Source organism: Ictalurus punctatus, chromosome 6 (assembly GCF_001660625.3).
Source record: "Ictalurus punctatus breed USDA103 chromosome 6, Coco_2.0, whole genome shotgun sequence".
Taxonomy (NCBI): domain Eukaryota; kingdom Metazoa; phylum Chordata; class Actinopteri; order Siluriformes; family Ictaluridae; genus Ictalurus; species Ictalurus punctatus.
Genome location: NC_030421.2, coordinates 27733887 through 27761687, shown reverse-complemented (window position 1 = coordinate 27761687; position 27801 = coordinate 27733887). Strand labels below are relative to the sequence as shown.

At 40.9% G+C, this 27801-nt stretch overlaps 1 protein-coding gene across 6 annotated transcripts in view; it reads left to right on the top strand.

Annotated features, from left to right (window-relative positions):
• The window catches only part of pard3bb (par-3 family cell polarity regulator beta b), a 320254-nt gene that overhangs the window by 97372 nt on the left and 195081 nt on the right, over window positions 1–27801 (top strand). For all 6 annotated transcript variants that reach the window (XM_017470650.3, XM_047155924.2, XM_017470649.3 and 3 more), the window contains 2 exons: window positions 3900–3976; window positions 24896–24957. In XM_017470650.3, the coding sequence (XP_017326139.1) occupies window positions 3900–3976; window positions 24896–24957 (139 nt within the window). The remainder of the gene's footprint in view (window positions 1–3899; window positions 3977–24895; window positions 24958–27801) is intronic.

Genomic DNA, 27801 nt, shown 5'->3' with positions numbered 1-27801 from the left:
CACCGAAGCAACACGCACTGGAGGATGCTTCTAAAACGGAGAGAAATTTCCTCTCCTGGAATTTCTAAGATAAGAGTCATGGCTCTTAATTGATAAGGGCCGTAGAAAATAATTTTAGTTTGTTTACTTCGAGGTATATTGTATTCAGGCGGCAGTTTTTCTTAATGCATTGCAGAGCAATTCAGTTGTTAAGCATGTACATTGGATTGATTTTGATCGCTTTAATGTACTTGAAGTTTGCACCTAGCACTAGGAAAATACTGGTATGGGATCGGGACTCCGTATCGGCAGTTACTCAGTATCCGGGGGCGAATAAAAACATGATCGGGACATCCCTAAAATTTAGGTCCCGGTTGACGTTTTTGAGATATCGTATATCATGAATATGAAAATAAAACAAAGTCAATTGCAAACTGACCGGAAGCAGCTGGTTTTAAATTGTTCAAATTGTATAACAAATTTTAATTGTACAATTTTAAATGTTTGTAAATTTTATACAGCTTTTTTTTTTTTTTTATTCTCATTTTCAGTTACATTTTTTTTTTTTTTATATATAATATAAATAAAACGTTTTAAATCTAAAAATACCGAAATAATTTGGTTACACATTTGTTTATTAGTATGATTATTTCTGCAACAGTTTTCTTTATTGCAGCACTGCTGTAATGCTGGCAGCTTGTGAGCAAACCTCTATACATCATGATGCATATTGTGGATCTGTTTTCATAGCGGGAGCACAGAGCAGCACTGCTGTGCTAGAGGTGTGCACCGGCACTAAATAAAAATCATGGGAACTGTGTTTTCTTTGCTCTCTTGTGAGTTGGAACGGCCGGTCAGATATGAAGGTCACGGAACAAAAAAAAAAAAAAAAAAAAAAGCTAAAACAAGGTTCCTGTGTTTTCCTTCACTCGTTGAGTAAATATAACATGATGAGTTTATCTGTACTGACTCGCCACTGTGATCAGCTTGCTAATCCTCATCTCATCAACACTTTGCCCACAGATATTCAATTCCATTCAATTTTATTTGTATAGCGCTTTTTACAATAGACATTGTCTCAAAGCAGCTTTACAGAAATATCAGCACGGTATACAGATATTAAAGGTGTGAATTTATCCCAACTGAGCAAGCCACTGAGTGGCGACGGTGGCAAGGAAAAACTCCCTAAGATGTTTTAAGAGGAAGAAACCTTGAGAGGAACCCGACTCAGAAGGGAATCCATCCTCATCTGGGTAACAACAGATATTGTGAAAAAGTTCATTATGGATTTATATGAAGTCTGTATGGCGTTAGGAGCAGCCGTAGTCCCAGCAGTCTGGAATTAAAGAAGATTTGAGCTCCATCCAGAGGCAGAGAGGATCTGGATCTCTAGTATCTCCATAAATTCGTGTGGGGCTCGGCGAAAGGAGAGAGGGAGAAAGTAGAACAGAATCTAGTCAGGGTAGGCTTGAGTAAACAAATACGTTTTAAGCTTAGACTTAAACACTGAGACTGTGTCTGAGTCCCGAACACTAATAGGAAGACTGTTCCATAACTGTGGGGCTCTATAAGAGAAAGCTCTTCCCCCTGCTGTAGCCTTCACTATTCGAGGTACCGTCAGATAGCCTGCATCTTTTGATCTAAGTAGGCGTGGCGGATCATAATCAGATATCATAGTACTGTAGTGGTTAGACGGTCCATGAAGACGTATGTATGACTACAGGATAAAATACTGACCCGATATTCAGTAAAGCTTTTGCGGTGTGTGTTTGTTCTGTTCTGTCAAGCACATAAACACACAAACATGATAACTCTCACTATGGTAGTGGAAAAATTGGCGCAATCAGCTCACTAGCTCCCTAGGCGGTGAATCGGTATATCGTGTACATGAATTCGGGCACTAGTAAGGACTCTGGCTCACTACACAATCGGACAACGATGACTCAAGTTCCGGCCACGTGATTACGTACTCGTGTTGTAAAACGCCAGCGCTGGCATTTATCGACAACAGGCAGCACCGATATCTTCCTGAATCTATATGTCGTATATATTTGTTCGCTTAATCACACATGTTTCTGTCAAGCAGGTACTTCAAGCAGGATCATACATTAGCTAACGGATTGAAAAAACAAAAATCATTAAACACTTGAAATACTGATACAAGCCACGTATAGAACGTCAAGTTAAAAATCACTTGCGCTATAATTAGTTGAGCTACAACAGCAAGCTAATTGTGTTTGTAGAAGTCCGTCCGCCGTTTTATTTTCAAGCTGAGAAGGTTCAGAAAATGTGATGTCATTTGCAGTAAGGTAACATAGTGAGCGTCGATGCTCTGTGGTGTTTTGGCGTTATGCACAGTAGATTATGGCTTATTTGAGCCATAGTCCATTTTTATATTTACAGGAGTGGGTACGATCTCTTTCCTACTCGTTCCTTATATGTCTGTCTATCTGTTTATATCCGTCTGTCAGGTTAATTTGAGAATGCTGGGATTTGAACTCGAAACGTTCCTGCAGAGCGACTCGTGCGCTGTGTATCTGTCCGTCTGCGTCAGTATATTCTTGTTGAAGCTCTGGGCACGTACAGTTTGGAGGAGTTTTCTCTCCCACTGAGCTCGTTATCATCATCCACGTAAGAGGATGTCCCTCAACGTCTCGGCGATTATGCCCTTGATGAAGTGGTGTTTGTTAGATCTGTAGCCTTCCATCAAGGCCGTGCTCCCGTGCTGGCCTGTTTGTTAGGGATAATTGTCGTGCTGGAGAGGAGCCTCACGACGGCTGTCCCTCTGAGCAGCTGAGGCCTGCTGTAAAGCCAGAGTCCCTTTATTCTCCCCATACCCCCCTGTGGTGGCAAGCAGGCAGAGATGGAGCCATGACGGAGGAGATCAGGCTCAACGGAGCCTGTCCTCGCAGGCCAGGAGGAAACATGGCCACTGAAGCATGTAGGGACTGGGCAGTGAGGAGGCAATGCTGGATGACACGGTTCAGTGTGATTGGGAACAGATCACATCCTGAGGAAACTCTCTCTCTCTCTCTCTCTCTACGACTCAAAACATTCTGTAAAAGTTGCGCAGGTGTTTTGTAATGATTGATTTGGTTATGAAGAGTTATTCAGGGAACTATGCCTGCTAGTTGCGTTCTCGGGTCCCTGAGCAGTCTTTCCTGTAGGAAAGAAAAATTAAGTCATTTCTGCATGTTTTCCTTCAATTTTTCAGTGAAATGGCTGTTGTTGAACCCTCCGAGGTCTTTTATTCAAAGTGCTGTTGCATGTGTTTTTTAAAGGTTTGTAAAAGGCAACAAATTTGAAAACGCGGTGTGCTTGAGGGAGGCAGTGGCTCAGAATTGACAAAGTATAATGTCGACGTCCCAGACACGGTCGCCAGTGCTGTGTGTGCTGCTCCGAAAAAACAACAACATAATATTCCATTCAACCCTTCTGGCTGTTGCTCTATTCTTCCTTCCCTCTATCCCCCCATCCCTCCATCTTTTGACATGTCCATTGTCCCTAAGAAGTATATTACTCAGTGTCAGTCTCTCTCTCTCTCTCTCTCTCTCTCTCTCTCTCTCTCTCTCTCTCTCTCTCACACACACACACACGCGCACACGCAAACTCCATCTCTAACAGCATGTGATAAATAAACTGATAATATGCAGAGACATGAACAACAAACAGCGGGAGAACAAATGTGTAGTCATGAAGTGCACTAGTATTTTGCTGGTGCGCATGTTGCTGAGGTTTTCAGAACGCGCTTCTGATTTTTTTCCCCCCAGAGTTATTTATTTATTTTTTTTTGCTGACGGTGTATTATTTAATGAAAGAATGAAAGTCACTTTTAACCGTTGTGATTACACTCTGATTGCAGCCTTGAAATGACTGTGTGTGTGTGTGTGTGTGTGTGTGTGTGTGTGTGTGTGTTTCAGGCACACCTCTCATGGTGAGGAGCAGCAGTGACTCAGCTCTGGGCCCCTCGGGAGAGAACGGACCTGCACACTGTGAGGTACTTACTGACGGACCATCTCTAACACACACACGCATTACTCACATCATACGTTCTGATATAATATATACAGTATATTTTACTACTAATGGTATTACTACTGCTGGTACTATTGCTACTACTTCTAGTACTTCTATAATTGTTACTACTACGATTGCAGATACTATTGCCATTATTACTACTACAGCTGTTACTACTAACATCACTACTATCACTTCTCTTACTATCACTACTGCTACGACTAATAATTCAACTAATACTATCACTAATACTAGTACTATGATTACCATTGCAATCGCTCTTACTACACAACTACTACTAGTTCTTCTACTACTAAAAAGATTTCATGATAATAATAGTACTACTACTATCCGGATTCATCTTTCATACGTTAAACCGAAGCTCAAAGGACTCAAATAAAAATGAACAGAACAAACTACACGAATATGATCAAAATTGATGGTTTTAGTGGTGAATCATTGGCTCGGAGAACAACATTCTGTCCTTCTTTAAGAAGCCGCAAACTTCTCTAAGCCTTGAGTCCTTTGTTTGCGAAGGATTTTTGGGAAATCTCGCTCTTTAATGACTGCATTGTTTGGCATGAAAAGATGAAATGAAAGTGTCTGTTTTGTGTGGAAGTGTTTATGAGAAGGCAGCAGATTTCATGCCAAAAACAAATATTCATCAACTATGCTTATTTTAACACAATCACTTGTATTTTGTCATTTGCTTGTATTCACGTTTCGTCTATATGCATTTATATGCCTCCTCTTTCACGCTACAATAATAAAGAGGGAGTGGGGGTAGGCAAACGATTCCATTGAATCGGAGGACGAGTGAAGTGGTAGTGGTGGACGGTATGGATGTGTTTATGGTGCTTTCCTGAGTTAGCGGAGTGTCCTGTGTATTTGTCTCTGAGAGCGAGCAGTCGCTCCCACTGTCCTGCTTAATGGCCTGATTCCAGATAGATGGAGTTTTTTTTATTACCACCATGTTGCTCATTCGAGTCATTTTATGGGAGCACAATGAATGACACTACACTTCACTCTCTTTAGTCTCTTAGTTTTCCTCTTTTTTTTTTTTTTTTGTGCTTACTTTTGGCCATTCTGTTACATTTTTTCCAACGTTCTTTACTTTTTTCACGAGTGGCCAAACTGTCTGCTTTATGCATTCCCTCCCTTTCCTCTGTTATGGGAAACATTACGTAGGATATCTCTGTGCAACCACAGAGCGCTCCTGGTTGCACCCCGATGTCCAGCCAGGCCTTGGGCTCCCATGCTTCTGAGACTATTGGTGGGCAGGCCATAGCAACTTCCGCTCTGGAAGAATCTGTTCTCACAGATGGACTGCACTGTTTGGCACCCGGACCCAGCTTGTGTGCAGCTTTTGGGGCCAGCTCTCTTTTAACTGAGTGTGAACCTGCCGCTGTTCATACCATAACTAGTGACACGTCAGTTCTATCCAATATTATAATATTGGTCGTTTTCTCTTCATGGCGCAGGGATCGTTGGGTGGATCCTACACGTTGTGATGTTCCAAGAGTTCTGAGTTTTTTGCAACATTTTTTTGGATTCAGGCAAGGCAGCCTCCACGTGAAAGGTGCATGTCGCAGCTACTTCTGCATATCACATGCCAATTAATAGTTCCTCTCTTGGTTCCCATTCTCTTGTTTGTAATTTTTTGAAGAGTGCGAGATGGCTAAACCAGCCCGTAACCCACATTTTCCTGGGTGGGATTTACAGCTTGTACTTGATTTTGTCTGTTTTCTGACATCCGGGCCTTTGTAGACAGCTGATCTGAAGTGGATATCTCTTTTGCATGCATTGTCTGTTAGCGAGTTACGCATGCGCAGGCTTCCGGAGGATTGTGGTGTTGTACTTTTGACCAAACTAAATTTCGATCAGTCTGCCTGCTTTTCATTCTGCAGTTCAATCAGATCAGTCAAGGGATCTCCTCCTGTGTCCTGTGCGAGCCTTGTGGTGTTATGTGGCTGCTACTGTTCACCCTAGTCTAACAGATTAGCTTTTTTTATTGTGGTGGTGCCTGGAAAGGAGCCACCATAATATCGAAACAGAGTTTATCAAATTGGATTATGGAAGTGATCACTATAGCATATAAGAGTCCAAAAGCCTCTGCCAGGTGGTATCTCTTGTCATTCCTTTAGGGCTGTGTCTACTTCTTGGGCTGCTTTTAGAGGAGTTTCTATTTCGGATATCTGTGCAGCTGCTACGTGGACTTCTCCGTGTGCCTTTGCCCGCTTCTACAAGCACAACGTTGTTGCCCCTCATGCTTTCAGATCAACGGTTCTTCAGGAGCAACCTTGAGTATTTTTTAGTTGGATAGCATTTCTCATGACTACGTTGGTGAAGCACCACCTCTGGTGGTCAGGATGAATGAAACGGAAAGCTAGTTACGTAGGTAACCGTGGTTCTGTGAAGTCCGGATGACCACCAGAGTTCTTTGTCACTCGGAATGCTGAGCTAATGTGGCTATTACCATTGAGGCTCAGCCTACATCACTACGTGATTTTATTGGTATATTATCTCGACCTGTATAGCTGCTGCTGCGATAATCCACCGGTGCTAAAGCACCGCCTCTTGGCAGTCATCCGGAATTCACCGAACCACAGTTACCTACGTAACTAGAATTCCACAAAAAGAACATCATACCTACGGTCAAGCATGGTGGTGGAAGTGTGATGGTGTGGGCATGCTTTGCTGCTTCAGGGCCTGGGCAAAATTAAAGTTTTGTAGTGGCCTAGTCAAAGTCCTGAGTTGAACCAATCGGGATGCTGTTGCAGGACCTTAAACAGGCAGTTCATGCTCAAAAACCCTCCGGTGGGGCTGAACTAAAGCAGTTCTGAAAAGAAGAGTGGGCCAAAATTACACCACAGAGCTGTGAAAGACTGACCTCCAGTTATCAGAAGCGTTTGGTTGCCATTATTGATGCTAAAGGTGGCACAACCAGATTTTAAATTTAAGTGGGCAATTTAGTTTTTCACATGGGTGATAAGGTGTTGAATAACTTTTTTTTTTTTTGCTTCACTAAAAAACAACAGTAAAAACTGTGTTGCGTGTTTACTCAGGTGGCCTTTGTTTTATATTGTGTTTCATTTGAAGATCTAAAACTATTTAGTACGAGATGTACACAAAACAAAAGAAATCAGGATACATTTTGTCATGTGGTCACGTTTCTCTGTGGAGATTGCCCAGCTGCCATGTCTACTGTATAGCAAGGAAAGCCTCTGTACGACGTCCATTTGCTTCACAATCACGTCAAATTGTTCATGGAAGCCAGTCGAACGTGCTCTCCGTGTGTGCGCTGAGGCCTTAATATAAGGTGCTGGATACGTTTCTTGTCATCTTGCATTTGTCTTGAGGACCCTGTAAGTCATACATGTAGCTTTTCCAAGGTTCAGTCGGGCCACTCAAGCAGATCAAGTGACGTTCTGCTTTTTAAGTGTCTGGCTGTGAGAGCTTGCTCCTTTTGTCCACTTCCTCTCAAACTTGATCGAAGCCTCTTCTGATGCTCCCGATATCACCCCGCTTTTCAGCCCGTGTCAGCATCTCAGGACTCGTCTGTCCTCCCCCTGCCGCTCCTTCCGTCCTTCCCTGCCTTACAGGATCAGGAAACGCCTCTCTGTAGGTGACAGGAATGAGGATCAGACAGCGGAACGATGACATTGAAGTGTGTTTTCACCCACACAGCTTCGCCAGCCATCCGGAACACTCCCCAAAACATTCTCACAGAGTGGGGCTTCCTCCCCATGCAACCGGAGTCAACCCTCCTTCTTCCTGTGTCTCCATGTTGGTCTCCTCCTGACCTTTTGTCTCTTTCCTTTTGTTTCTCCGTCCTCACTTTTTGTTTGATATTCAACGCACATTAAGTGGATGGTTGTTTTTGCAATGTTCTTATTCTCCCAAGGTTTCTCCACACCTGCGGCCAGCCCCCCTCTCTCTCTCTCTCTCTCCGTCTCTCTGTCACCATCTCTTTCTTGATCATCTGTGTCTGAGTCACCAAGCAGCCATCCTGGCTCTCGGTTTTGTTTTTATTGCATATACCAAGCTTTTCATTTTCTACCACATCAGAGATTCAGGCCCTGTGCTGTGTCTCGCTGTGGAATATGGAGTAGGCATCAAGGCTAAATGGTGGAATTATGCACGTACAGATTTGCCATTTTTACACTTTATTGTGGACAGTAAAGCAGATGGAATAAATGATTTGGAAGGTATACAAAGATGGGGATACAAGAAAGAAATTGTGGAACGCGAGAGTAGGAAACATGACCATAAGGACGGCAGCATGAGGTTATAACTGCTTAGTCAGGTATTTCTTCATCATGCATTTCTGCTTTTAGTTCTACGTTTATTCTCCCTCCTGTTGTCTCGGAGTCTTTCTTGTGGTTCAGTAAGACCTGGCTACAAAACCTCAGAGCCAGTACATAGGTTTAAATACAGCTGCCTGGCTCGTTTTTCCTTAAGATCTTCTGAAAAAGAAACCACCAGAAACCTTTGAAATGCAGCTTTTGCATCTAACTGATAGTGATGTGTGGCTTCCCGTTTCTGCAAACGTAAGCTGGGGGGTTGTGGTCACCCCACCCATCATCATCATCCAACCTCAAACTCGAACTCACTCCAAGCTCTCGTTTCAGTTTAAATTCGGAGACATTTTCAGATAAGACTCGAACGCTGTAATTTTGGAAGGCATCTCTTTTACCTTTGGAGTATTTCCAGAGCCGGGGTTCATGAATGACGCGATGGAGCTGCCATGTATACACTCTTAAAACTGATGTGTTAAAAATAACACTTCACATGTTGACTTTGAACACACTTGCGTGTCTAGTTAAGGACAGCACATTGTGTTGCTTTCAACACAGTGTGTCAGTACATTTAACACATGCTGTTAAACATTTCTACACAAAGATGTGTTTAAAAAATAACACAAAAAGAAGAGATATGGTGTTTAATTCCCTAAAATGCTCACAAAATATACAAATAATTGTATGAAATTCAGGTGACATTTATTAAAATGATTTAAACATTTGACAGATGTTAGAATTGGAGTTGATGCATTGAGCAAAAACTGCCAAGCTGCCACTGTTGGGCCCTCGAGCAAGGCCCTTAACCCTCTCTGCTCCATGGGCGCCATATCATGACCCTGCGCTCTGACCTAACTGGGTCAGTGAAAAGAATTTCACTGTGCTGTAATGTATATGTGATTAATAAAGATTCATTATCATTACATAATCCCAAATCCTCCACTGTCCTAATGAACTAAATTGCGCTGTAGACCCGCCAGGAAAATCTTGCGAATATTTATTTTCCTACCTTGCCGCCAATTTTTTTTCACAACCTAATTAAGTTAACCAACATTACAGAGATAGTGGAAAAGATTACAAAGAACTGTAACCCCCAACCTCTCTTTGTCACGCTAACCTTGTGAAGAACTTTTGGCCTCAACATTACTGAGCTAGCTAAGTTCCGTTAGTCACTGACTGTCTGCACCTGTTACCCAGCATTAACATTCACCGAATACATGAAGAAACCCCGCCCTAACCCATCCTCCTAATGCTAATTACTACAAAACACTTGCTAAATGTAAGTAACTTTAACCCACTCTCTGTATTACATCATGGTGAACAGCTGTAATGCTACATTATCGTTGACTTTCAAAAAGGGAATGGGAATGTCTAACATTACCGCTAGCTGTATGCTAAAGTAACGTTGGTAACTCGGGTGAGCGTCTAGGTTAGCATCATTCATCCCTACTGTGATTGGTGACAGCATCCAGCTAGCTAACACTAACGCAGAGCCTCAGATAAGATGCAGACCCCGAGAATTATAGAATAACCTCAGTCCGTATTTCACAGCCAACATAAACACATGACACTAGCAGTAACTCCAACGCTGAGGAAGCAGTACGTGATATTCACTTTTGAAGCCGTCGTGATGCGTAAATTTAATCATCACGCGAGTTACCGTTTTAAAATAAACATTTTTTTCGAGAGCTCCCTGTCTAAATATCACGAACTCGGCCAGGCATTTTCAGCAGCTTTAACGCTACATAGTGATGAACGCTAACTTACTTGTGGTCATTTGGGTCCCTCGCCTCAGGACTCGGACTCTGTGGTCACAATCAAAAGGTCAAAGCAATGAACGTTCACTTTGACGCGAGTTCAGAGTCGAATGATGTCAGCAGGAGAGTCTGCAATGTGATTGGACAATAATTTAACACATTGTGTTGGTCACTTGTGTGAATTTTTTTTTTTTTTAAAAACATTTATTGTATAATTTAACTCAACATGTGTTGAAATAGTAATAACCTACAAAATGTGTAGGATATTAACACAACGTTTCTGTGTGTGTTTCTCATTCTCCTTGGAATGCTGTTATTGCTGTATTTCCCTTGAGCTTTAATTAGAGGCAGGTTTTGTTTTCCCTTATGGTTGATTGTTGTACTAGTGGCCATGATTTGAGTTCTTACTGAAATCTCATTGGTCATCTCTCTAGAGGTCTGCTGTCGACAGTAGTCTTTCCACTTTATTTTTTTTCGTTGGTAACCTTTGAGGGCTCAGAGGGCTAATGTGGAACAGAGAACAGTCAGTTCACGATGAATTCACTTGATCCAAGTAAAAATGTGCAATAGTTGAATGTGTTTTTTAGACATAGGGTAGTTAGCGGTATCTCACCGACACTTTGTACATTCTTGTGTGTCCCAGCTCACTCCATTCCAACTGTCAGATGTGATCCGACAGTCCAGCTGTTCCGACAGTCCCTGTGTAAATTCACTCCAGATGTAGAGACCTTGACACTTTGTCTTAGCTAGAGACTCAGATTTCCAATTGGGAAATACAGCCGGATTAACTTCATTTAATGATGTCATCCCAAAAGCAGCCCGAGGCCATACTTGCAGTGACCTCCCTTTCAGCTCTTAGTGTTATAATGCTCCTGAGTTACCTCATATCTCTAAGGAACTCAGGAGACAGGTGGGTGGGTGTGTGAGCTGTGGTTTTAGACAAATTAAATGTGAGGTCTAAATCCAAAAATGTCATAACTGCTAGAGGCTACTCACTGTGCTGTATCTTGGTCTAGCCACCCGGGGTGTACACTTTAAGAATTCTGCATATATATTTTCTTGATGATCTACATGAGACACAAAGTGAATTTTCACTTGACCCATGCTTTAGTACCTTGCAAGCGCCATGCATTGCTGCTTGGACCCTGTCAGGGCTGTTTTTCTACAGTATTTGAAGCTTTGTGTTCTAATGTCTCCTTTCTGTCCTTGCTAGCACTTTTAAAGCTATCATTCCTATGCCAAAAGATGATGTGCCCCCCCCTTCTTACTTCGCATATTGCTGTAAAGTTTTGCATAAAAAGACACCTCAAATTAAAACTGTTCTGCATCTTGTATCTGCACTTCCAATCTGCCTGCTAATACTAAGTCAGCTACGTCTTTTTCAGCCTAATTGGGGTACTTCGACCGGTACGTTTCACAGATGAAGGCTCTCTTAAAGGGAAGGTGGTAAGAGAGTGTACATTCCTGTGTGATTAGGGGTATTCTATTTAGAGGAACATGAAGAACCATTTTGATTGCCTTATTGTTGTCACTGTAACACTATGGATCTCATTTACTTGTGATATCTGTGTTCAGACACATGCCGCTTGCCTTGGGCCTTAATACCAGAAGCTCAAATTACAGAGGGTTTCCCTACTTGTTAGAACATCTTTTGTATCTCTCTGTAAACCTGCGAGTGCCTGAGATGCACCCGTTGTGACTAGAGGTGCGTCCCAAATCGTACACTTATGCACTATTCTGCACCATTTTGTAGTATAAATAGTGTGATTAGTGTGATCACACTGAAAAAAAAAAAAACAAAGTGCACAAAGTTCCCGGATGATCCACTCATTCAACCTGGAAAAAAAACCACAACTGAATGATGGACACTTCATGCACTCAACGGTCGCAGCTTACCTTATGTAGCAGATGGGTAGGGGCTAGATCAGGCTCAGCTGCTGAACTAAAAAAAAAAAAAATCAAGATAGCTGAAGATACTCCAGTGGACACGAGCTCTTACAAATGTAAGTAGAATTCTTATAGTAACGCATAGGTTGTCTACTGGGTTTTGTTATTTAACAGCTCTCATCTCACAAGGCAGCTCTGGCTAGTTATCTGTTATATCAAACGCATTATGTGCGTTTGTCCTCATTTGCCCTCGACCGGGAAACAGCATATACTTCCTGTTAGTACAATACCGAAAGTGTGCCGTTTGAGATGATACTACCCTTCTAAATTTCATACGCTAGACGGCAGAGTGTATAGTGCATAGTGTAAGTGTATAGTATGTCATTCGGGACACAACTTGGATCGTTCCTTACTCACTGTCCTTCAGCTTGGTTGATGTAATCCTGCAGAGTCAGGAAACTTTCATCTACATTTCCATGTACTGATATTCCATGTGCTCCAATTCAGAGAGGCAAACGAAGAAAACATTAATAACCTAAAAGTCGAACCCAATCCTAGCTTGATCGAGTAGAAGTATAGCTAAGGGTGACAAATATGCTGTAAGTGCATTTGCATCGACAAAATGCATACACGTAGATATATTTCAGACTCCTTGATCAAAGTCTAAAAGGGAAACCTGTTTCACTCCTATTCTGTCAAGTTGTTCCTTGCGAGTGTTTTTGATCCCAAGTTACCTCAGGCCAGGTGTCAAGAAATAAAAGATCTAAGATGGTGAATCGGGTGGTGTTTTAAACCACGGTTTGGAGGTAGTGTTGAACCTTTTACAGAAAGGAAGGGTATTTGTGTTTTTGTAATTGGTTCTTTTGCCATGGGAAGCCATTTCTGTAAGAGAGTCAACTGAGTGAACTTTGTGAGGTTATACACTGAAGGAAATGGCAGACTTTGAATTGAAGAGACTGCGAGATCTGGTACTGGATATGAAGTACTCGTAGAATCCGATCCTAGTTCCATGATATTTGGGATTCAACTATGACGGGGATCCTTCAAAAACGCATAGTGGAGAAAAGAAAAGATTGGCTGTTTGATGAAAGTGTAACTATTGTGATATATCAGCATAATGGTAATTTGTCAGAGATTTATGATTGTGCATTCATGAACGCTAGAGATAAGCGAGGTCCTTCTAGCTCTAAAATACTGATGTAAAATTGAATCATATATCATTATGAAAATGTCACTGCACTGAACTACTGATGCACTCAGGGGATTTTTTTTTCTTTTCAGTAATTTATTTATTTTTAAAAGCATTAGAATTAGAGGAGAGCAGCACCTATCCGTGATAATGGTGTTGATGATGTATCCCTATTTTATTTCCACTGTGGACTGCGACAGGGAGACCCCCTTGTCTGTGCCTTCAGCAGTTCATTTAGTTATTTGGCCTGTAATGCTTAACTCAAAAATCTAAGAATACATGAAATGAATCGTATCCTCTACCTATTAATCGACCATGAAGTATTGGGAAAGAAAACTTGAGAGACTGAATACTAACTGCAGTTGCCACCCAGTTTAAATACACTAACTGGCCACTTTAGTAGAAACACCAGTACCCCGGTCATTCGTGCAATTATCCAATCAGACAATCGTGTGGCAGCAGTGCAGTACATAAAACCATGCACATGCTGGTTAAGAGCTTCAGTTAATGTTCACATCAAACATCAGAACGAGGAAGAATTGTGGTCTCGGCGACATCGACGTGGTTGTGCTTTGGTTGTTGATACCAGACAGGCTGGTTAAGTATTTCCAAAACTGCTGATCTACTGGGATTTTCACACACAACAGTTTCTAGAATTTACGCAGAATGGTGTGAAAAACAAAACATAAAAACATCCAATAGGTGGCAGTCTCTTGATGATTAAAGAGGTCAGAGGAGAATGGCCAGACTGGTTTGAGCTGTAAGTAGCTCAAATAAACACTCTTTACAACCACGGTCATCTGAAAAGCATCTCAGAATGCACAGCGTTCATGCTTGAGACAGATGGGCTACAGCAGCAGAAGACTGCATCATGTTCCTCTCTGGCAGCCAAGAACAGGAGTCTGAGGCTACAGTGGGCACAGACTCACCGAAACTGAACAGTTGAAGATTGTAAAAACATTCCCTGGTCTTTTTCCAGTCTTCAGCGGTCCTGTTTTGGTGATCCTGTGCCTACTGTAGCCTCCTCTGCTGACAGGAGTGAAACCTGATTTTATGTATTGTGCTTCTGCCATATGATTTGAGTGTATTTCATTCCTTAGATCGTATATTTTATGTCGACTTATTCACATGGGGTGAGCAGTGCCGTTTATTTTACAATAAAATGAGATTATTTTACCATTTAATTTACCCCAAAAGACTAGATGCTAGAGAAATCACTCTGACACCATATTTTTGTTTTCTGTCTCACGTCATGCCTCTTCAGGTGCATTGTAGGATTCTTTCCTTTTGTTTATTGAACAGTATTTTCTGTAATATTTAATGCCACTGTTCTGTTTGAAGGTCACATTACAACAATTTGAACTAAAGCATGTCACATAATCTCCAATTTAACTGTACTGAAGTCAAATATTGAAGAAGAAGAAGAAAAAAAGTACATGCACAAAGCAGTCTTCAGAAGACATTAGCAGTACTTTTTGTCTTATGTTAGACTCGATGGATCTTTGTCATGTTGTTGGGGGATCGAGCTTAGAGAGAAGGTTAGTGCTATTTTTGCTGTCTCCTAGAGCAGTGAGAGGACGAGAGCCATGGTAAAGCTCATAAATGTAGACGTGGAAATTGCACTAGTTCAGCAGTGCCATTAACATGTCACTGTCTGGACTTTGTCTCTTTTTCAGATTGTTAAGCTTTTCTGTGCTATTAATGCGATATAATCACCACTATCAGGACTTCAGTGGTAAAGGGAAAGAAGAACACCTAGACTAGTCCGAGGTGGTGGCTATTTCCGATGCCGTTTGTATGCGCTTTGGAGGCTGTTAACAGTCTGATAGTCCAAATTGTGGTTTAAATGTTGGAACATGTTAACCAGTGCTCATTAAAGGGAAAATTCACCCTGATTGACATGCCTGTTGATAATAAATATATGATGTTTCGAGTTGACTTTTTTTGGTTTACACTGCTTTCAAGTTGGTCTGTATTCACTTTAAAGGTTTCTTACATTATCCACTTTGCCATTCAACTACCCCTGACAGTGGTGCTGGTGGGAATTAGCTCTTGCAGCAGCACTTTAGTCCTTTAGTCAGTCCAGCTCTCTTCATCTGTACACTCTGGTCAAACAGTTCGTGTTCCAAAGCTTCAACTTTCATGCTAATACCAGTGTCCTTGATCAGTGGCATAGTGCTAATCATCTCATAGCTCTATAATTAGCTGAACCGAGTCTCTGCTGTAATAACGCCATCATATAGTTGCGTTGAATTCTGTAGCTTTGAGTCAAACGTTTGCCGTCTTCGCTACATGTGTTCCGGATATGACGCTAACGTTGCGAGTAAGAGTAGGACCTCATGTTCTTTTGTTTTTAAGTGCTAACAGCAAAATCTGACCATTAGTCCTTATGTTTGATATTTGAAATTTGATTCGCAGCTTTGTATGACAACAAATAATAAAATGCAAAATATTTGTTGCTTAATGTTTGTATGTGTTGCTCTGAGTCCTGGGAAGTTTAAACCTTCTACCTGCAGGGAGATTTATAAATTCTGATAGCGCTCACAATACTCCCAGCCTTCTGGTAGACTCTGGCTTCAAAATATCAGAAAGTGAGGACTGTTTCTCTCTGAAAATCTTACTGGCTACTTCAGTCACTTAAGTAATTTCTGTTCCTGGCCTTCAGATTACCGTACGAGGTAGGGCTGCACGATTATGCCCAAAATGATAATCCCGATTATTTTGTTCAATATTGAGATCTCGATTACGTATCACGATTATTCATTGATTTTAGGGACGACGTATTTTTATTGCACTTTCACAATTAAATAAACAGACCTCTGCTTTCACCTCCATGTTGTGCTACATTCCTGCTAATGTACAAATCTTTGCATCAAATTAGACTCGTCCTTAAAGTCTCATAGAAGCAAAATATAAATGAAATTGTACCCAAAATATAGCATGAGTAAAAATAAAAATGCCATCAACGTGAGCTCATCATGAGAAAGCTGGACCAAAGCGTCAACCAAATGAAAATATGTGATCAAATATAACAATATGCAACCGAATGAAAACAATTCAGGTGTATGCAGAAAAGGCAATAATAGTGTTTACAGGAGGAGAGACGCAAGACAGTTTCTTTTAGGAGCACCTGTGAACCTAATTCCAAAAATGTAGGAGCACAGCTGAAGCTTTTTATTTTTTTATTATTATGTTTTTTTTTTTAGAGATGGTAACATTAATGTGCCACAGTCCTATATGACACACAAGTGGGCATGAGAAAGCTTGAGCTGGTCAATTATGACAGAGTTTAGGAACATAGTGTGAGCCATGACACATTAATTTACCTTCTGATAAACTAAACGTAATATTTTCAGTTCATTTTACAGACTGTATGCAAAAAAAAAAACACTGTTAGCCTGTCCACCTTGTAAATAAATACAATAAACCTCAATGTTCAGTCTTTGAAGTCTGCTCCTCTTAAATATATTTAAAGCTACACTATTAGACATTTTCCACTGTCATGGTTCTGGGCTGGAGTCAGTTCTCGAACCGCTCTGTGTATATTGTGTGTATATCTGAATAATCTCCTATAGGATGTGATTGGGTGAGTTCATTTACCTTAGTTTAATGGTGTTCATTAGGGACGCACCGATCAGGATTTTTACGACCGAAACCGATCCAGATACCAATCTTTTTTTGTTTAAACTTTAATCAGGAGGTCTGTCATAAACAGTTAAATGTAAGCTCATGGTCACTGTTAATTGAATTAAAATAATAGCAATGAGAAATACTGCTGGTTAATTGATAAATAAACAAGCATAAGATATTTATTTTTAAATATCTTAAACAATAAAGAGTCCTAATTAAAAGTAGATTAACACAAGCATGATCCATATTCGGAAAAAGGCTTATAGCTTTCTAAGGAGACCGCGAACTAAGCTTAATGTCAAATTGGTATTAAATGCAACCCATAGCAATTAAACATTATTTCATTTCTGATTTTATTTATATTTTATGAAGTTATTATAATATCTATTTTTTTTAATCTATATTTGTAGATGCATTTTGGACTTCCTGTAGTTTTTATTCCGATTGTATTATACAACTCCGAACAGGTCACTCGCGCCGGTGTGAATAAATATTTATTCAGTCACACAAAGTACTTTTCAGTTGCAAACGCGAGTGAAATGGTCACACTGTAGAGCCCTGAGTTTATCTGCAAAGTTTTTTCCTGTTCGGTGTGATGAGGTTTAATGTCCCCGACATCCTCTGTAGTGCCATTTAGCATCACGATTTCGCCTCGCGCAAGCGCTGGAGCTCGCGGCAGAACTGGCTGCTCGAGCGCTAAAACGCTAACACCTTTTCCGGGTTTGGCATTACAAAATGACGTAATCTCTGCGCCGCTCTATGTGATTGGCTGTAAGTTTAATAGTCAATATCGCAGTCGATCATGTTCATTTAATCGCGGGCAGTCAAAATGGTAATCGCAATCGATATTCGATTAATTGTGCAGCCCTAGTACGAGGATATAAGACCAAACGTTAAAATTGACTCAATGACCGTGTGTAACTATTAAACACCATTGTAACTGCGCTGGCAATAAGAATGTCCCCCTGTGATGTCAGAGCAGCACACAACCACTAACTTCTCAGGTATAACAGATATACAGCACCAATAAGCGCCAGAATCTCCAAGTGCATCAAACGTATATTAACAAACACGTATTTAATGTGTTTCGGGGAGAACGTTTCCTTTAATGCAGCCTGCCCAAACCTTTAAAATATACGCTATGTGGACACCTGACCATCACAGCCAGATGTGGTTCTTCTCCAAGCTGTTCTCTCACAGTTGTAGAGGATGTCTTTGTATACTCTAGCATTAGAATCACTCCTCATTGGAACTAAGGGACCCAAACCATTTCCAGCATGACAATACCCCTGTTCTCAAAGCTAGGTCCATAAAGACATGGTGCGCCAAGGCTGAAGTGAAAGAACTGGTGTGACCTCAACCCCTCTGAACACCTTTGGGATGAACTGGAATGTTGACTTCCCCAGGCCTCCTCGCCTGCTGACATCAGAGCCTGACTTCACTAATGCCCTTGTGGCTGAATGAGCAAAAATCCCCACAGCCACACTCCAAAATCTAGTGGAAAGCCTTCCCAGAAGAGTGGAGGATATTACAACAGCAAAGGGGGACTAGATCTGGAATGGGATGTTCAGTGTTCAGAAAGCACATATGGGTGTTATATGGGTGTTATGCTCAGATGTCCACATACTTGTGGCCGTATAATGTATGTATCTATCTATCTATCTATCTATCTATATAGATATATATAGATATATCCCCAGGCCCCCCCCTTTCTCTTTAATCCTTTTCCCCGACTCTTTCTGTCTTCCTCCCTCGAGCATTTTGAGGGAACAGTGATGGTGACAGCTAGATGCCTGCTCTTTATGCCCCCTCCCCTCCCCTCCCCCAGCTCACCAGTGTGTCAGTCATGAAGGAGTGAGGCCAGCGAAATGGCGGCGTTGGCGCTCACTAATGCACTCTGTGCTGCTGCAGTCTGAAAGACAGACAGACAGAGAGGAAAAAGGTAGCGAGAGCTTCTGGTAATAGGTCCGAGTAATTGTTCAGAATGTCACTTGGCCTTTACAGGAGAAATAAGTGGGCCACAGAGAAAGAAAAGGGCCTGAAGCTTGGCCTCTGTTGCCTGTGAAAAACTGTGGCAGGTTTTTAAAAGATCTGATGAAAAAAATATTCTTCACATCACACTGAGATTTTAAATAGCAGCTGATTGTACAGAGAAATCCCACAGTGCTGGCTATTGGCAGACATTGTTTGAAGCAATTTTATATTTAATCTATCCGGTTTTAATCAGTATTTTAATTCAAAATGGCTTTGAACTTTTAAATAATTCAAGTACTTCATATTCTTTCATCTCGATAATTAGGTGTCTAATTTTCTGAAAATTATATATTTAATTATAGTTTATTATTTTTTTTCTAAATCGATTTTTTTTATTTTTCTGTTTTCTCCTCGCTGCCTTCAGAGGTTCTTATTCTAAACATGTTAATAACATTATTAACACTTTAAAGCTTCTTTTGTTTAGGAAGCGCAGTGCCAAAAAAGAGATGACGGTGACTAATGCTGAATGCTAACAAAAGAGCAATTAGATTTAATAGGTAGAGCGACGATGTCCCGAAGCCCTAATCTTTTAACTGATGCTGTCACGATTTTCCTCCGGGCCGTCACAGATTCATCATTTATTCTGACACTTGTAGCTCACATCTAGGAATATTTATTATTTATTTGCTTCATTTCCAGCAGTAACACAATGCTCTTTTTTTTTTTTTTTTAGCACAATGCTTATTTAACCTCACTCTGATGTCATATAATATTTTAAAATGTAACATTATGGTGAGGAGGGAGAGTTTTGGTTCATGTACATATCATCTAGTGTGTTTGGAGACTCTGGGCAAGACCAGGCATGCCCAGGCCTGTAGGGACTTGGTTGTGACATGCAGGTTTATTTGTGTGTTTGAGGGTCTCTGCTGCTGCTAATTGCTCTGGGAGTATTTTCCATATCTGTGAGCCCGAGGGTTTAATAGTTAGAGCCACACGTAGTAACAGTAACTCTTGTTACTGTAAATGTATCACTTATACTACAACTGTCTGGCACTTAGAGGCAGTAGAGCTCTGTGTTGTAAAATATCCTGTGGTGGTGTGTTCACTAGTGATGCTTCATAAACATATCAGCCGTTCTATTATTGCTTGCAGTATGTCTTAGGGTCTGTTCACAAACGGTCCGTTTTTCTACGTGTTTTTTTTTTTTTGGTGTTAAACGCACTGAATGAAAGTGTAAATTCACTCCCTGACAGTAGATGGCGCTTATTGAAAGGCAGAAACACCCCGGTACACAAGGTGGCGCTGCACAACTTCCCGTTTCTGACACCCGCTCATCACTGAGAAGAAGATGATAACCAGTATTTGTGTTTAAGCCGTTCACACACTTTTTGTGAACTGGCTAACTGAGAATGGGAAAGTTAAATCCAAGTGCTCGTTTTAAACAGTATACTCTTTTTAAATCAGTAATTTAAATAAAGTGATTTGAATTATATCAAAGTCAAAGCAACAGCGTTCACGTACTTATGGGAAGACCTAGATTTATTTTGGGAGGGGGTGGGTATAAGGCGACTATTGTTGTGCCCAAAAATGTTAATGTTCCTGCAAATTGATGAAGTGTTGAATATGAATAGTCTTTTTTTGTGGTTAATATGATAATACAACGATGCAGTAATGGGGCACTATATCGCACAGCTATTTAAATGAGAGGTCAAGAATACTTGTATGCATATACATGCCAGGTGCAAAATAAATACAATGGACTATCAATCAGCGAATTATCATTTGCAGGGAAGAGACAAAGAAACAAACACTGCAGTTTAGTGTAGAAAACAGATTCATCCATGAAAATTTTCAGTTCATCCCAAAGGGATGAGTGGGGATGAGGCCAGGGCGCTGTGCAGGCCACTCGAAATCACCACTCTTGACACACCCTGTCTTTATGGGTAATTCTTTGTGCACAGGGGCATTGTCATGCTGGAACAGGATTGGGCCTCTTAGTTCCAGAGAAGGGAAATTGTAATGCTACAGCGTACAAAGACATTCTAGACAACTGTGTACTTCCAGCGTTTTGGGGGTGGACCGTTCCCCCAAATATTGGTGTGAAGGTCTGGTGTCCGCAAACGTTTGGCCCTAGAGTGATCTGTGTATTTTGAAATCCGAAACAATCGGTGTTCTCCGGCCCGTCTTTTATCTAACCAGCTAACGATAACCAGTTGTTTGCTACAGAGCCAAACTTTTTTCTAAGGTTAGTGCGTGATAAAGTATGACACAGCTGGGCGATGCTGCATGCTATTAACTGTGAATTTCTGCTACAGAGTTGCTTGTATGACTCACAGCAGTTTAGGAACCACACAGGGGTGGACAGATCAGTACCCCAGTCTCATAAAACAAGCAGATTTCATATGCAGGCTTTTTGTTGTTCTTTTACTCATAGTTGCCTAATGGACCAGGTTTAACGACCAGAAAACAAGACTCCTTATTAGCTTTAGCAAAACAAGTGTTCTTTTGGTTTGTATGTTGGAACAGTGTGCGCTTTTCGGTGGTGTGACCATGCTGTAACTGTAGCACGAGCGTCTGACTTTTGCCGCCTGCTGCACTACAATCATCGACCGAGTCACGATCTGATTGATAGTAGAACGCTTTTTACTACGTGGATTATATTCGGATTCTGGCGATCACCAGAATCTGCTCTGCTTTTATTATAATCGATGGATAGCCTTAAATTGACCATATAACCTTCACTCCTGTCCTGTGATAAAGGAACTGGCTGAGTCCTTTATTACGTTTCAGAATATGGAAGAGATTCAGGGTTCAGCAGTGATGCACAGCTATTAGAGCACACAGTCAGTGCAAGAGCGTTGGATGTCCATTGAGGTAATTGCATTTTAATTTGTACAATCTGTGAAGTGCTGTTGCTAATGTCTTCGCTAATGATTTCACCCGAAATTCTCAGGCGCGTCCTTTATTAGTCCACACACCGCTTTGCTTTGCTCTAGCATGTACTGGGATTTTATGCAAATCTGCAGCCTCTGTCCTTTTGAAATGTATTTGTATCTCCCTCATCTAAACCCTCTCCTATAATCATCATCAAAGAGCCATAGAAATTAGAGTGAATAGACCTATTAGTTATTGTGTGCATGAAGCTAATAGCAAGGTACTGTGCAGCATGTGTGCTGCAAATGTTTTTTTCCAGCCTGCGTTCGTACATTAGACATCGTACATTAGTGTGTTTGTCTTTCTTTTGGCTTTGTCTGCTGTTATCTGCGTCTCTGCGTGTGTTCGGCCATCGTTTACTCTTGACACGTCATTCATTAGAAAGGGCTCGGCACAGGTAGATCATGCTGCAAGAGCAAATAAACCCAAAGACATATGTTCTGTCAGATCATCTGCCAGCGGCTAGATTAATCCATTCTTTACCCTAATGAGAAATATCACTAAACCGTGGTTAAAACAGCCGAAGCTAATTAGTAAATGTGAGGGAATGATCAATTGCAGGCAGGAGGTACTAATTAAAATGAATTGTTAGGGTAGTGCTTGTGTAGGGTCGTCCAAACATTTGTTTTTAAATTCCTTTTTTAATTAATTAATTTGTTTATTTTTAAAGTTGCTGGGCCGTCTCAAGTCCTCATTAACGAGGATGTCAGAGTGAAGCTATCTATATTCATGTGGACCATGCCGTCGGTTGTCACGTCCTTGTTAATTCAGTGCATTGTCTTTTTAAGAAGGTGTGTGTCACGCTGTTGTTATTAAATTAAGCTTTTATGAGGCAACACCTTAGCCTCTTTATGAGTTACTTTCCTGGACAGTAATTTCATGAGTATTTGTGCTTTTTTTTTTTTTTTTTTTAATGGAAAGAGACATAATGAGCATACTGAGGACCGTACAACAATATTTAGTACCCATGACTGATTGGCAGAAGCCCAGGGGAAAGCAGAGTCTTTATGGCTAGAGCCCGGAGTTGCAGGAAGCGTTTGGTAGAAAGCAATTGATTTGCATGCTGTATTGAGAGCCTGTAGCGCGTGAATATCCCGAGTTCCGGTCGACTCCACAGCTGGGAGAAGCCGAGACCAATTGCCTGCTCGCCCCAGGTCTCTGATTACACACACTGCATTTTCTTCCTGCACCTGCACCCTTGTGCTTAATAGTGGAACATCTTCATGCCGCCTTATGCTGTGAATACAAAAGCATATTATCGCACCCCGCCGGGATTTAAACATGTACATTACTCACTTCCTGACATTACCGAGGAGACTCTTTTTCGTTTCTCCCTTTTTTTATTTTTTTTATTTTACAGAAACTCAGTGTCTGTCCATTAGAACAAGTAGATAAGAGTTCCACAGGGAAGTTAATGAAATACAGTGGAATGTAAAGTTCACAAAAATAAAGGCCTTTTCCTTTCCTCCGAGTGCACTCTGTTACGTCTGTTTGGATGAAACAAGGAAGTATCTCCATGCTCTGGTCCCTAGCGCTCTCCAGGAAACACTACAGGGACGTGGCATTGTCTTGATCGATGTTGATGGGGTCAAAGGTTCGAAGGAAGTACATCAGGGCTTTGTGCTTACATTGACCCCCGCTGCACTTCCTGTCTAACATGAAAGTGTCATGATTCATTGCTACTGCTTGAGTATAGCGTCCCTCACATCCACCTCACATTCGTGATGCCACACGAAGCAGTGACCGAGACGTGCCGATTAGCATCGTACACCATCATACACGACTCGATATCTGAACTCTTTGCCCCAAAATCACACGACATGCCATGTAGCGCACTGCTGAGTTGAAAACATGCTTCGTTTTTGTTAAGAAGACTAACGCCGCTGTGTGAAACGGTGTCAACATGGGGGTCGCGGGTAGCTGAAGTTGGACCGTTGTAATTACAGCGCAGCTCATTAAAACGTGGCACGAGACGGTGAACAAACAGCATTTACGTTTTTTTTGTCTTTTTACATGGTAATTCACGAGTGTCATTATTATATAACGCTTGCCTGCGCAACTACAGACTACCCAGTCATGACATCTTTTTTTGTCTTTAATGGTCACATGTACATATGCACGGTGAAATTCTTTTCTTCGCATACCCCAGCATGTCAGGAAGCTGGGGTCAGAGCGCAGGGTCAGCCGTGATACAGCGCCCCTGGGGCAGAGAGGGTTAAGGGCCTTGCTCAAGGGCCCAACAGCGTGGCAGTGCTGGGGCTTGAACCCCCGACCTTCCGATCAGTAACTCAGTAACCCAAAGACTTAACCACCAAGCCACCACTGCCCCCCCCAATATATCTATCTGCCCCGAAAAAAAAAAAATATATAGATATATAGATTATTCTTGCTTATGCGCATTAGTTTACATTGGGATTAGGTTACATGTAGGTTTACCAGAGGCGGTGTGGTTTAAAATGTTTGTATAAAGTACATGCTGTCTGAATTGGCTTTCACTTTCTTCATACGGTAGTTAAAGAGACTTTCTGACTAAGAAAAAAAAACAACAACAAAAGCAACCATTTATACAACTTCTTTAAATATGTCTGCTCACCTCTTACAGCCGTGCTGCTATTGTGTTCGTAGAAGAACTTTTAGATTTGAATGCTGTGGGGAGAAAACAACACTCCCGATGCTGCGGTTTGGAGGTGGAAAACATTTTTCAGAATTCCTCTCAAATGTACCCGCTCATGGTTGTTTGCAGTGAAGATTTTAAATCTCTGTGCGACATCTTTGTGTAATTCACACGGCTTATTTTTTGAGCATTTTGCATTTCTGTAGAAGATGGCAGCCATTAGACTAGTTTCGGATCATATTTTCCCATTAAGATTGCATAATGTGTACAGCCTGGCCCTGCTTATCCCCACACACAGTCTGTTGTTCAGTTGTGTTCAGTAATTGCTATTTTTAATTAGCAAAGATATTAGTTCCATAGTTATTATGCAGCTGTGTACCAATAAGCTCTTGCAGACCAATACTTATTTGTTGAAGCACGTAAAAAAAAAAAAAAAAAAAGTCTGTTTGCTGGAATACATACAGTACGACGTAATTGCTGACCCTTGTAATGTCTTTCATATGACGGTTGTCTCATTTTAATCACACATCACAAACTGAGGTCTCATTATAGACAGTGTTTTATGCATTTAATATTGAAGTGTGTAATTATCTGTAAATATTTCTTTCCCTGACAGACTGATATGGACCAACGCTCAACAGACGTGTCTAACAGCAAATCCTCTCCCTTCACGTTCAGGTAGGGTTTTCCCGTGTGTGTGTGTGGTGTGCAGTGTTCACTGTCAGGATGAATTCCATTGTTCATGAGCATTTGTAACTTTTACATATCGAAAGGCAAAAATTCACAGTTTGAATGTTTAAGATCCGTGTTCTTATTTTAGTCCCCTAACCTACGTCTGTTGTAACAAGGCCTGTCGAGATAATCACATTATCGACTTCTCGTATAATATATACGGACATAATCACTTCTGCTGACCTCCATATCGCCCAGCGTGTTTACATGCGAATGAATGTCATCAGCATTTTAGCCTTCCGCGCTGCTTCTGTCCTCTCGTCTGCTCTGAGGCTGTACTAACAAATATTATTCGAATTTAAGATGAAAATGCACATAGTTTTATGCATTTGAATTTAAGATGTCTAGCAAGCACTAGCACTGATTTTAATTAAAACATACTGCTGAGAAAGTGACGCACGATATTAACAGCGCACTAACGGTGTTTTTATTTTTTATTTTTTATTTTTTTTAAAATAAGAGACCTATAGAACGAATAGCTATAAACAATAGTTATAATCCAGTCGTAGTCAGTAATGTCAGGATTTGAGCTGGAGCTGAACACTGAATGAACAGCGGTAAACTGAAGCGCTTTACTAGCGGGTTAATGAACTCACCCAAACGCATCCTATACACATGAGATCAATCAGACATTTACACAACACAAGCCTAACTTGCTTCTGCACAAAATGACATGAACGCACAAGTGAAGTGGAAGTAAGGCGCTACGTAGAACTGTAAGTCACGTAGTGAATACGCTCTTTCCAGAACAACGCACTAAAACATGTACAATGAATAACTAACGCATAAAGAATTCACAGCATTGTATTACAGTCGAGTCTCATAATAACGTTCCAATATCAGATCAGGTTTTCACAACAAGGGCAGATTTCACATTTTTTGTTGATGCATGTTTAAGTTCATATATAAAATGTGTGAATGTTTTTTTTATTTCATTTTTGCATTTTCCCATCAAGTAAGACGCTCTTGAGTAGTACTCGATGCCGTTTTAGTCCGAGAAAATAGACTAAAAGGAATAAATATGACATGACGAAATATTGACTAAATTTAAAGGATATTTTTGTCAGAAGACAAAAACTATGACTTAAAACAGTGTGGAAGGCTAGACAGGCTAGGCTAGACCGTATTGGCTAAACGTCTGCTGTGTCATTTAAGGCATTCTGTATTGTTGTGCATTTTTAATTGCGTATGAATTTTCAAATAGACAATAGAGTCACTGGTTTTCTTTCTGTATAGTGAGCTACATATCTAGAGCAGCATGTAGGAAGTAAAGAATAAAATACAATGGGGGAAAAGCAATAATAGCGGAGTGGTGTAATGCATCTCGATGTGCGGCGGAGTTAATGTCACCAGCCTGAAACGGTGGAAAACGTAAAGTTACAGCTTTACATCTGACACCGGAGACTCATTCCGTGCATGTCTCCTCACGGAAAATTTCACCACATCGAGAGTGATCAATTTTCTTTGTTAAAGAACACATTTGTAATGTTAATTATGCCATAAGTCTTCGATTATGTGTAGCATGACCTTTCAAGTCCTTCAGAATGAGCTGTTAATATAGCAGTAGGACAGCATATTAGAAGAAGCACATTAATAGAAACCTGTGGTGTGAATTAGAGCCGGAGCCGTCATCGGAAATGATTCAACACCTTCTGACCAATCAGATTCGAGAAGCCATTTGAGGACAGGATTTTTGCATGATCGGTGTAGAAACGGTAAAGTAAAGCTGCGTGTAAGCGGTGAATTGCATAACTGTTGGTAAATAACTACAAATGAATCAGAAACAAATAAAAGTCTTGATATGTTCTTATAATGACTTTCTGTGCTTAAGATTGTGAAACAGTTTTCTCATTAAGCGGTTTATGTGTCGCTTACTGATAATGATCTGTCCTTGGCAGTGTAAAATTATAGGCTCATTAATAATCAAATGCATTAACTAATGTTTATTAATTGAAATTCGACGGCCGTTGTGTGTGTGTGTGTCACCATGTCTCTCTGTTTGATTGTGTATGCGCACATCTGTGCGTGTATACCTGTGTCGGTGTTGTTTGTATGGCGGTGTTTGTTTTACTGTGTATTTTGTGCGTGCTCTTGGGCTTTGTCCTGCACTGTTGTTTATCATATTTCAGTTCTCCTTGTATAATTAGCAGACATTCTGATTTCCCAGCTCTTTGCTGAAAAGATCAAGGCAGTGTTGAACTTGCATATGAAATGATGAATCATTAAGCGACTACAAAAGAAGTGGGGGGGGGGGGGGGGGTAACGGCACAAACATGTGAATAATTTGGAGTGTTTGTGGGGGGGGTTGATGGCTAATGAGATGGTGTGGGATTAGCGATGGCCTCTCGCTTCGGTCCTCTGAGACCCAGAGATCTGACAGTCAGACACACAGCACACATACAACCACGACCTACATCGGGATATTGGTAAACAGGATGTTTGTTTGTCAATAACCACACACCTTGGCAGCATCACACTTATGTATATTAGGTATTTATTCCTCGAATTTCATTCTGACCAAATATGTTTCTGTAGAATAGGTTGAAATGATGTTATTTATGAAAGCTGTAGGGATGGATAATGTATCATGCATGAAGGGCATACTTAACGGACGTAACGTTAGGTGTCCGTCATTAAGAGATAACCGCAGTTAACAGTGTGTGTTAGGTGTGTATGTGTTACCAGTGGAATGAAATGTACGCTCTCACAAAAATAACTAAATTTAAAAAAAAAAAGGAAAAAAAAGCCGTATTTTCAGATATTTTTCATGTCACAGGATATATGGAGTCT